General features: G+C 41.5%; 1 protein-coding gene across 8 annotated transcripts in view; it reads right to left on the bottom strand.

Annotated features, from left to right (window-relative positions):
* Positions 1-8,940, bottom strand: part of LOC139414956 (rho-associated protein kinase 2-like) — a 67,024-nt gene extending 58,084 nt beyond the window's left edge. For all 8 annotated transcript variants that reach the window (XR_011634920.1, XR_011634919.1, XR_011634921.1 and 5 more), the window contains exon 1: positions 8,312-8,940. Coding sequence is in view for 5 of the 8 variants with exons in the window: in XM_071162613.1 (XP_071018714.1) it covers positions 8,312-8,410 (99 nt within the window). In the remaining 3 variants the exon portion in view is untranslated. The remainder of the gene's footprint in view (positions 1-8,311) is intronic.
* Between the last annotated feature and the right edge of the window lie 3,759 nt (positions 8,941-12,699).

Genomic DNA, 12,699 nt, shown 5'->3' with positions numbered 1-12,699 from the left:
CGCCACGGCACCCCGCCGTACCACCACAACTGGTCCCGCAGACGTAATTCCATCCACTGTGCCCAGCGTCGGCGCAGATGCTTCTACTTACCCCCGGCCTGCTAACTTTAGACGCCGTGTCTCCCTCGTACTAGCGTAGCAACGACTACCCCGCAGCTTCCCTTTTTCCATCTATTGCTGTTCACTGGACCCTATGATCACTTGGCTACATAGCTGATGCCTGCTGGACTGTTCATATCACAGTACTCCACGTTGTTTATCTGTCGGCCCCGAACTCAGGCCTTGTGTGTAATTAACCAATCCTCTGCCCATTTATCGCCATTTTACCTGTTGTTTTCTTAGCTGATTAGCTGCTTTTGTCTTACCCGTTGTTGTCTTAGCTAGCTCTCCCAATCAACACCTGTGATTTCTTTATGCCTCGCTTTATGTCTCTCTCTGTCACGCCCTGGTCTTAGTATTTTGTGTTTTCTTTATTATTTTGGTCAGGCCAGGGTGTGACATGGGTTATTTTATGTGATGTGTTTTGTCTTGGGGTTTTTGTAGGTCATGGGATTGTGGTTAGTGGGGTTGTCTAGAATAGTCTATGGCTGCCTGGAGTGGTTCTCAATCAGAGGCAGGTGTTTATCGTTGTCTCTGATTGGGAACCATATTTAGGCAGCCATATTCTTTGAGTGTTTCGTGGGTGATTGTTCCTGTCTTAGTGTTTGTTTGCACCAGATAAGGCTGTTTAGGTTTTCATGTTATGTTTATTGTTTTGTATTGTTCGTGTATCATCTTCATTAAAGATGTATCGAATTAACCACGCTGCATTTTGGTCCTCCTCTCCTTCACCGGAAGAAAACCGTAACACTCTCAAATGTCAATATGCCTTCTATACTGTTGTTTAGGATAGTTATCATTGTTTAAGTTCAGTAGAGCCCCTAGTCCCACTCTAAATGCCTCAGATTCCTCCTTTGTTCCACCTCCCACACATGCGGTGACCTCACCCAGTATAACCAGCACGTCCAGAGATGCAACCTCTCTTATCATCACTCAGTGCCTGGGCTTACCTCCACTGTACCCGCACCCCACCATACCCCTGTCTGCATATTATGCCCTGAATCTATTCTACCACGCCCAGATATCTGCTCCTTTTATTCTCTGTCCCCAACGCACTAGACGACCAGTCTTGATAGTCTATAGCCGTATCCTCATCCTACTCCTCCTCTGTTCCTCAGGAGATGTGGGGGTTAACCCAGGCCCTGCGTGTCCCCAGGCACTCTCATTTGTTGACTTCTGTAAATGAAAAAGTATTGGTTTCATGCATGTTAACATCAGAAGCCTCCACCCTAAGTTTGTTTTACTCACTGCTTTAGCACACAGTCGAGGATGCCTGGTCATTCTTTAAAAGTAATTTCCTCACCATCTTATATAAGCATGCCCCTTTCAAAAAATGTAGAACTGAGAACAAATATAGCTCTTGGTTCACTCCAGACCTGACTTCCCTTGACCAGCACAAAAACATCCTGTGGCAGACTGCAATAGATCTCCCTCACTAGCTTTAAGAACCAGCTGTCAGAGCAGCTCACAGATCACTGCACCTGTTCATAGCCCATCTGTATACAGCCCACCTATCTACCTCATCCCCATACTGTATTTATTTATTTTGCTCCTTTTGCACCACAGTATCTCTACTTGCACATCCATCTTTTGCACATCTACCATTCCAGTGTTTAATTGCCATATTGTAATTACTTCACCACCATGGCCTATTTATTGCCTTAACTCCCTTATTTGACCTAATTTGCACTCACTGTATATAGACTTTGTTTTCTTTTTTTCTACTGTATTATTGACTGTATGTTTTGTTCATTCCATGTGTAACCCTGTGTTGTTGTATGTGTCGAACTGCTATGCTTTATCTTGGCCAGGTCGCAGTTGCAAATGAGAACTTGTTCTCAACTAGCTTACCTGGTTAAATAAAGTAATAGCATCGGATAGACCCCGCGATATGCAACTGTTCAGGGAAGTCAGGAATCAATACACGCAGTCAGTCAGGAAGGCAAAGGCTAGCTTTTTCAAACTGAAATTTGCATCCTGTAGCTCTAACTCCAAAAAGTTTTGGGACACAGTAAAGTCCATGGACAACAAGAGCACCTCCTCCCAGCTGCCCACTGCACTGAGGCTAGGTAACACAGTCCCCACTGATAAATCCATGATAATCAAAGATTTCAATAAGCATTTCTCTATGGCTGGCCATGCTTTCCTCCTGGCTACCCCGGCCAACAGCTACGCACACCCCGCAGATACTTGCCCGAGCCCCCCCAGCTTCTCCTTCACCCAAATCCAGATAGCAGATGTTCTGAAAGAGCTGCAAAACCTGGACCCGTACAAATCAGCTGGGCTAGACAATCTGGACCCGCTCTTTCTAAAATGATCTGCCGCCATTGTTGCAACCCCTATTACCAGTCTGTTCAACCTCTCTTTCGTAACGTCCGAGATCCTAAAAGATTGGAAAGCTGCTGCGGTCATCCCCCTCTTCAAAAAGTTGTGACACTCTGAACCCAAACTGTAATACACCTATATCCAACCTGCCCTGCCTCTCTAAAGTCTTAAAAAGCCAAGTTAATAAACAGATCACTGACCATCTCGAATCCCACTGTACCTTCTCCGCTGAGCAATCCGGTTTTCGAGCTGGTCATGGGTGCACCTCAGCCACGCTCAAGGTACTAAACGATATCATAGCCGCCATCGATAAAAGACAGTACTGTGCAGCAGTCTTCATCGACCTGGCCAAGGCTTCTTTTTGTTTTTAATGGACTTTTCTGCTATTTTGCACACCAGTATCACTACTTGTACATCCTCTGCTCATCTATCACTCCAGAGTTAATCTGATACATTGTAATTACTTTGGCCTATTTATTGCCTTACCACCTCACGCCATTTGCACACACACACACACACACACACACACACACACACACACACGTACGTTACGGTCGTCGTAAGGAGGAGACCAAGGCGCAGGTTTTCATCAAGGATCTCTCTGTACATTGCTCCGTTCATCTTTGCCTCGATACTGACTAGTCTCCCAATCCCTGCCTCTGAAAAACATCCCCACAGCATGATGCTGCCACCACCATGCGTCACCGTAGGGATGATGCCAGGTTTCCTACAGATGTGATGCTTGGCATTTATGCCAAAGAGTTTAATCTTGTTTTCATCAGACCAGAGAATCTTGTTTCTCATTGTCTGAGAGTCCTTTAGGTGCCTTTTGGCAAACTCCAAGAGGGCTGTCATGTGCCTTTTACTGAGGAGTGGCTTCTGTCTGGCCACTCTACCATAAAAGCCTGATTGGTGGAGTGCTGCAGAGATGGTTGTCCTTCTGGAAAGTTCTCCTATCTCCACAGAGTAATTCTAGAGCTCTGTCAGAGTGATCGTCGGGTTCTTGGTCACCTCCCTAGCCAAGGCCCTTCTCCGCCGATTTCTCAGTTTGGCCAGCTCTAAGAAGACTCTTAGTGATTCCAAAATTATTCCAATAAGAATGATGGAGGCCACTGTGTTCTTGGGGACCTTCAATGCAACAGAAATGCTTTGGTCCCCTTCCCCAGATATGTACCTCGACACAATCCGGTCTCTGAGCTCTACGGACAAATCCTTTCATCTCATAGCTTGGTTTTTGCTCTGACATGCACTGTCAACTGTGGGAACTTATATAGACACGTGTATGCCTTTCTAAATCATGTCCAATCAATTGAATTTACCACAGGTGGACTGCACTCAAGTTGTAGAAACATCAAGGATGATCAATGGAAACAGGATGCACCTGAGCTCAATTCCCAGTCTCTTAGCAAAGGGTTTGAATACTTATGTAAATAATGTTTTTATGTTTTTTGCTTTTAATGTTTTCGCTTTGTCATTATGGGGTATTGTGTGTAGACGGATGAGGAAATTGTTTTATTTAATGAATTTTAGAATAAGGCACGTATCAAAATGTGGAAAAAGTGAAGGGGTCTGAATACTTTTCCGAAGGCACTGTAACTAGCTAGCAAGATGGCCAACAATTTCACCTTCCATCATCGCATACAGCCCATAGATACATTTTTAGCTAGCAGGCTAACATTAGCTAAATGGTTAGCATGATTTACTAGCTAGCTAGCTGCTGTGCTAGCTAGGTAAAGTAAAATACACTGCATTTTTTATTTTACCTTTATTTAACTAGGCAAGTCCGTTAAGAACAAATTCTTACTTACAATAACGGCCTAGGAACAGTGGGTTAACTGCCTTGTTCATGGGCAGAATGCAGATTTTTACCTTGTCAGCTCTGGGATTCGATCTAGCAACCTTTCGGTTACTGGCCCAACGCTAGAACCCCTAGGCTACCTGCCGCCCCGCATTGACTCTCGGCAGCCAGCTACGGGCAGATGCTTCATGGAAATCCATTGCGATTTAATCATAATATTACTACAGTGGCCAGATAGCTAGCTTGGTAAAGCATTTAGTATTGTGTGCGCAATGTGCTGCACTTACCACCCCATTTGTTTCATATAAAGTCTGTGTGACTGCCTGTTAACAAGCTAGCGTTAGCTAGCTAACTAATAAGCTAGGGCACATTATCAAAGCTAACAAACAGAGAAATATTTGAGCAGAAAACTCCTTAGCTATATGTAAAAGATGTAAAGACTTGTTCTAGAACAAATAAATGTATTATGCAGCTTTATAGTTTTATAATTCTGATGAAAAGGTGGGTGGTTTAGACCGAAAAAAGTGCCCTCTTCCTTTTTCTTGTCACTCTTGTCAGCTCCCCCACGTGGAGGTTGAAGTGCTCTCTGATTGGCTCAAAGTCAGGTTGTCGGCCACTGCCGAGCATTGCGATTCTAAAAGTAGAAAGGTCAGGTTCGTCGGTACGCAGCAGGTACGTCTTTTGTTCTAGCAAGAGAAGGAAAGGTCTCTGTGGTAGTACCTATCGGCAGTCAGATTCTCTGTGCGTTTCATGCTTTAGGATTTGACCCTTAAAGTTTTATCGCTAGTTTTATCACATTTCCATCTAAAACCTCCTTCCAGGCCTGTCTGTACATTTTGACTGAATGTAAGATGAATATATAAAACAAATACAGGGACAAGCGGACTGGTAAACTTACTCAGGAGACACAGGTCTCATTGAAACGTGTATTCCTGCTTGTTTTCCTCACAAACGATGAGTGCCAGCGACTACACCAAAACAAGCGTAAACAAACAGGAAATAGTACTGTGTGGTCAGGGTGGGTTATCTCCATGCTCAATGCCAGGATGTGCTTTCAGCTTCCTGAGGTGTGGTGCTCTGTAGCGGGGGCCAGCATGACTCATTTTTAGGCCTTCTACAGAGACTTGTTCAGTAAGGCACAGGATAGCAAAACATTAGCAAAACATTTTGCGGTCTTATTGGACAAGTTCAGATAGCAGTACATCCCAGTTTCACTTTTCAACAAAACGTTGTCAGCCAACTAATGTAGACACTAGCCTGTTTTGGTATCATCCAGTGCCCTCATATCACTAAATTGAATCAGCTGATAGCCTACCACTCTTGTGATTTAAAGGGATAGTTTGAGATTTTGGCAGTCAGATGAACTCATGGATACAATGTATAGGTCTCTGCGTGCTGTTAGAAGGAAGTTGAAGGTAGTTTCTGGGGCGATTTCTAAATATATTTTTAAAATCACAAGAGCGGTAAGCTATCAGTTGGGTATCCTTAGTGATATGAGGGCACTGGATGAAACAAAAACAGGTTAGTGTTTAGGCTAGTTGGGTGAAAATGTTTTGATAAAGAATGAAACGGATGTACTGCTATCTGAACTTGTCCAATAAGAACAAAGATTTTAGTGTTGCGTTGTGAAATGTTTTGCTATGCTGTACCTTACTGAACAGGACCCAGCTCTGTAGGGCTAACAATGAGGCATGCTGGTCCCCAAACAATGACAAAGTCTAAGGGATCAGCAAGCATTGGCTTAATTGCCAAAATCCCAAACTATTCCTTTAACTAAGTCAGGTGGATTGAGGGGTAATTGATTAATTGATCACAATAAACATGTATTATCATTGTAAAAAAACTATTTAGGAATGGTTGAATAAGAGAGGCTTAGCATAGCTGGAATAGCAACTAGCCGATAGTGTAAAATACAATGCCCATATTTGGATCCATGACAGTCCTAGATTATGATCTAGTGAGCGCACACTATTGGTCTATTGTGAGGGTTTCAATGGGCCTTCATCTCACAGTGACTCATGACAACCCAAAATAACAACACAATTATTCCCTTAAGCAGGTACTTTTGGATGTGTCGTCATTTTCACAAAAGACCATTAGGTTGCGTCACTCTCAAATAGCCTAATGTGGTTTCTTCTCCACATCTCCATCATCAGCAGATACACAATGATTGAAACCTATAGTGGATACCTAGCATGCTACCACTTAGCACCTCATTGATTCAGAGGGGTTGGGTTAAATGCGGAAGACACATTTCAGTTGAATACATTCAGTTGGACAACTGACTAGGTATCCCCCTTTCCCTTAAGCATGCTAGCTGTTACCATCAACTTCCAGTCATTGCTCTAATGCTAGATAGCAACTTCCTTCAAACTGCACACAGAAACATAAAAATTGTATCCAGGAGTTCATCTATCTACTCTGGGCAAGTAGATAAAATGGCTTTATTGCCAAAATCCTGACGTGTCCCTTTAAAAATGGAAGAAGATTTATAGGCATATCCATTCAATAGCTTCCTCTGATATACTGTCTAGTAGCTTCCATTATTGTGTAGCTACTAAGGTCATAGTCTATATCATCATATGTGCTGGGTGTACCACAACAACCTGCCAATCCCTTTATTTGCAGTGTGCTGATGTAGATAAAGTATGGGTTTGTTATCAATGTCTGTGGAGCACATGACACTTTTTCTTACAACCAAACACTCAAGAGTAGATCCTCTGGGGACTCTATGTAGAAGTGCTGATCTAGGATCAGGTCTTATTCATTGTGATTGAAAAGGCAAAACTGATCCTAAATCAGTCCTCCTACACATACAGGCCCAGATTTGAGTCAGTCGGACTATGGAGTTAGCTAGCTAATCTGTTTCTTCCTTAATCTCATAATGACCTAATATGCCTAACAATCTGCCTACACATAATCTGTTTATTCCAAACATGTTAAATCCGCTCATGGGAGTTATGGGGGAGGGATTGAAAGAGATTATAAGAGTGTGTAGGTCTACTGATTTGACTTGTTGAATCCAAAACTGAGGTGTAATCCTAAACCATTTCCTCAAGTTAAAGCATCACATCTGTGAACTGAAATAGACATGGAATGAGGGGAATGGATAGTGAGTACATGTTCATCTAGAAAAGCATGTTCATCCAGTCTAGACATTTTTCTGTGAATTATTTTAAAGCGCTTCATTGGTTAGCAAATTAAGTGTGCCACCAAAAAATAAAAATGCCTGACTGTATTATAAGTAAATTATAGTCGAGATGTTATAGACACCTACTAAGCATGTTTTTTTTAATGATCCAAAACCCTGGAAATACCATAGATTCAGGGCATTAGGCCACTGCCTGAGGCTAAGGGGTGTGTGCTGAGGTTAAGTCAAATGAATGCACTGATAACACGCTAGAACAAAAACCTAGTGACTCCCCTATCCCCTGACATCAGCTAACAAAGAGCTGCATCCACACAAGGTTGCTTTCTGAGAGATCTGCGGTCCATTCCTTGATAGGTCAAGTTCTAAAATGGCCGCCAGCCAGGTGGTCACAAGGGGCTTGTCCAAGCAGAGGAGGTTGCTAGCTGTCAGGGAGACAAACATGGGTGGTTGCTCACCTCTTGTACTTATTTAACACTTGAGCCTACTACAGGTTGACTTAGCAAATAGGCCAACTCTTGGAGCCAGATTTTCAGATCTGTGTCCCATACATCTGATGCAACGAAGTGCAATCTTCCCTCTAGTATGAGGGGAGAGCAAGATGATGGGAACCTTATTGCTTCAGGGTCTGTTCAATCTAAATCCCTATAGTTGTATAGGATGATAGCAAAACATTTGTCCTTCCATGTGACGGTAGTGTACTGTACTGGACTAAATTATTGACATGTGCTTTACACACCCACAAGATGTTATAAGAGTGAATTAACCCTGGGGGCAAAATCCCTGAATAGCCAAGATAAAGAGGAAAAATGACTACCATCATCTAAAAGATTAGATGGACGTTTGACTGATCAGCTACTCATAGATTGATGATATGCTACTGTAAATCCATGCTGCTCCTCTCTCTTGACAGTTATGTTGTCCTGTTGTTAAAAACTTACCAGTAAACTCTCCAAGTTTAACGCCGACTTCGGGTCTCTGATCAGCGATTCCAACTTTTTCAGCCGGGTGTCCAGCCTCTTCTCCGCTCCGGATGACATGATGGCAATTTAGTCAATCCAGGTCCGACAATGGCATGTGATGGTAACCTTAAATGTCACGACAACAACTTGGTCAATACCTGCGGTGTCCCTTTAACACCGTAGGGCAGCGCTCGCTATTTTGCTGCTGGTTGGCTGAACGATAAACTGATAACGCCGCTGAACAAGCGTTGTTTTGACGGTATAAATTGGTTAATAATTTATTGTCAGTTTTCGCTGCATATTATTCGACATTAAAGAATTGCCGACAGAATCTCCCACTTAAAACGGACTCATCCAGATCCCAGGTTAGGCGCGCTGTTCCAAATCGTGGTGTCTGTCTCAAGCTCCTGAACTCCGCAAGCATGACTCGTGTATTTTGTCTCTGTAAATGTCAAGTTTCTTCATTGAAACGGGTTCACCGAGAACTTCTATTCGGTGTCTTCACCAGTCACATACATTCAGTCCTCTGAACAACCCAGAACATCGTTACCCACAAGCACTCAGTGAAACAGAAATTCCTCTCCTCTTATCTCATTGATCTCTTTTACAGTCACAGCCCGAGCTCGCCACAACTTCCAGTATTTTTGGAATGCTGATGTCGCCATGTAACTCGCCTGTGAGTCTTCTCTGACTAACCTATACATAGCCGATGACACAATTGCGGTGCAAGCTAATTATTATAGTCACTATCTTATTGGTGACTATAATAATAGTCTTTAGTAGCTATTGGCTTTAGACTACTGGATCAGCTCGTTCTCATAAAGACCGAGGTAAAGTTGGTTTTATATTCACACATTCGGACATTCAACAGACATTCGCCAAAAACCATTTACAAATGTAGAAATCAATAACTAATTCACCGTTTGTCATAGAATCATCAAACTAGATAGGATTTATTATATAAATGTACAGCATACTTTTCCAACATTTGTTTTGAATACAAATTTCAGTTTTGATTTGATAGAAATACATACAATCAATCAAATGCAATTTAAAGCTGTATAAATCAATAACTAATTCACCGTTTGTCACAGAAACATCAAACTAGGTATTATTTATTCTATGAATGTCTAGCATACTTTTACAACCTTGACTGTGCCTTTAAACAGCTTGGAAAATTCCATACAATTATGTCATGGCTTTAGAAGATTGTGATAGGCTAATCGACATAATTTGAGCAAAGGACCTTGTGAAGATTCTGGAGGAAACAGGTATAAAAGTATGTACAGTGCCGTGCGAAAGTATTCGGCCACCTTGAACTTTGCAACCTTTTGCCGCATTTCAGGCTTCAAACATAAAGATATAAAACTGTATTTTTTTGTGAAGAATCAACAACAAGTGGGACACAATCATGAAGTGGAACGACATTTATTGGATATTTCAAACTTTTTTAACAAATCAAAAACTGAAAAATGGGGCGTGCAAAATTATTCAGCCCCCTTAAGTTAATACTTTGTAGCGCCACCTTTTGCTGCGATTACAGCTGTAAATCGCTTGGGGTATGTCTCTATCAGTTTTGCACATCGAGAGACTGACATTTTTTCCCATTCCTCCTTGCAAAACAGCTCGAGCTCAGTGAGGTTGGATGGAGAGCATTTGTGAACAGCAGTTTTCAGTTCTTTCCACAGATTCTCGATTTGATTCAGGTCTGGACTTCGACTTGGCCATTCTAACACCTGGATATGAGCTCTACGGACAAATTGGCTGCATCTCTGATCAGTCTTCTCCTTGTATGAGCTGAAAGTTTAGAGGGACGGCCAGGTCTTGGTAGATTTGCAGTGGTCTGATACTCCTTCCATTTCAATATTATCGCTTGCACAGTGCTCCTTGGGATGTTTAAAGCTTGGGAAATCTTTTTGTATCCAAATCCGGCTTTAAACTTCTTCACAACAGTATCTCGGACCTGCCTGGTGTGTTCCTTGTTCTTCATGATGCTCTCTGCGCTTTTGACAGACCTCTGAGACTATCACAGTGCAGGTGCATTTATACGGAGACTTGATTACACACAGGTGGATTGTATTTATCATCATTAGTCATTTAGGTCAACATTGGATCATTCAGAGATCCTCACTGAACTTCTGGAGAGAGTTGGCTGCACTGAAAGTAAAGGGGCTGAATAATTTTGCACGCCCAATTTTTCAGTTTTTGATTTGTTAAAAAAGTTTGAAATATCCAATAAATGTCGTTCCACTTCATGATTGTGTCCCACTTGTTGTTGATTCTTCACAAAAAAATACAGTTTTATATCTTTATGTTTGAAGCCTGAAATGTGGCAAAAGGTCGCAAAGTTCAAGAGGGCCGAATACTTTCGCAAGGCACTGTATATCCACAGTAAAACGAGTCCTATATCGACATAACCTGAAAGGCCGCTCAGCAAGGAAGAAGCCACTGCTCCAAAACCGCCATGAAAAAGCCAGACTACAGTTTGCAACTGCACATGGGTAAAAAGATCGTACTTTTTGGAGAAATGTCCTTTGGTCTGATGAAACAAAAATATAACTGTTTGGCCATAATGACCATCGTTATGTTTGGAGGAAAAAGGGGGAGACTTGCAAGGAGAAGAACACCATCCCAACCGTGAAGCACAGGGGTGGCAGCATTATGATGTGAGGGTGCTTTGCTGCAGGAGGGACTGGTGCACTTCACTAAATCATTTTCCATCCTAATGATGCCATCTATGTGCATATATTTAAGAAACATCTCAAGACATCAGTCAGGAAGTTAAAGCTTGATTGCAAATGGATCTTCCAAATAGACAATGACCCCAAGCATACTTCCAAAGTTTTGGCAAAATAGCTTAAGGACAACAAAGTCAAGGTATTGGAGTGGCCATCACAAAGCCATGACCTCAATCCTATAGAAAATTTGTGGACAGAACTGAAAAAGCGTGTGTGAGCAAGGAGGCCTTCAAACCTGACTCAGTTATACCAGCTCTGTCAGGAGGAATGGGCCAAAATTCACCCAACTTATTGTGGGAAGCTTGTGGAAGGCTACCCGAAATGTTTTACCAAAGTTAAACAATTTAAAGGCAATGCTGCAAATTACTAATTGAGTGTATGTAAACTTCTGACCCACTGGGAATGTGATTACATTTGAAATAAATCATTCTCTCTACTATTATTCTGACATTTCACATTCTTAAAATAAAGTGGTGATCCTAACTGACCTAAGACAGGGAATTGTTACCATGATTAAATGTCAGGAATTGTGTAAAACTGAGTTTAAATGTATTTGGCTAAGGTGTATGTAAACATCCGACTTCAACTGTATGTAAGAGCAATTTATTTTTGTGAATAGGATGGTGACCCTAATAAAGTGGCAACTGAGTGAAAATATCACAAACAACCCCTTTTTAGCAGTGTCTGTCTGTTATACATTTGATCAGTGGGTATAATGGTACATCTGATCCACAAGGTCCTCATAGGATCAATTAGCCTTTTAAAACGATAAACTTGAATTAGCTAACACAATGTGCCATTGGAACACAGAAGTGATGGTTGCTGATAATGGGCCTCTGTATGCCTATGTAGATATTCCCCACAAAATCTGCCATTTCCAGCTACGAGTCATTTACAACATTAACATTGTCTACACTGTATTTCTGATCATTTTGATCTTGTTTTCATGGACAAAAAAACGTGCTTTTCTTTCAAAAACAGTGACCCCAAACTTTTGAATGGGAGTGTAGGTTATGGGTCACACTTAGTTTTCCTTATCTCCACTGTGGAAGGTCCATGTTGATCCATCCACCTGTCTTTTTTGTTAGTCAGGCCTGACCCCTTCATCCCATAGTTTTTTCCTGTAATTTAATATGACTGAAGATGCAGAATCTTATGCCAGGTCCCTTCTAATAGGGTACAACAGACTGGTTTGAACTTTGACCACATGTACTCTAGACGGACTACATTCCCTCTATCAAATCAAAACTGGAATTTTTACTCTCAACAAAAGGTTGTGAAAGTATGCTATACATTTATAGAATAAATCATACCTAGTTTGATTCTTCTGTCATAATCTGTGAAAAGGTTATTGATTTATACAGCTTTAAATGACATTTTATAGATGTTATGTATTTCTATCAAATCATAACTAGAATGTTTACTCAAATAAAATGTTGTAAAAGTTTATACCGCTTTTAATGGCATTCTATAGATTTTATGTATTTTTATCAAATCAAAACTGGAATTTGTATTCAAAACAAAGGTTGTAAAAGTATGCTAGACATTTATGGAATAAATCATTCCAGATATTCTGTCATTCTGTCAAATGTGTTAAAGTATAAACTGGGTGAGGTCGAGCCCTGAATG

The sequence above is a fragment of the Oncorhynchus clarkii genome, chromosome 8 (genome assembly GCF_045791955.1).
Source record: "Oncorhynchus clarkii lewisi isolate Uvic-CL-2024 chromosome 8, UVic_Ocla_1.0, whole genome shotgun sequence".
NCBI classification, from domain to species: domain Eukaryota; kingdom Metazoa; phylum Chordata; class Actinopteri; order Salmoniformes; family Salmonidae; genus Oncorhynchus; species Oncorhynchus clarkii.
This window is presented reverse-complemented; position numbering and strand designations above follow the sequence as displayed.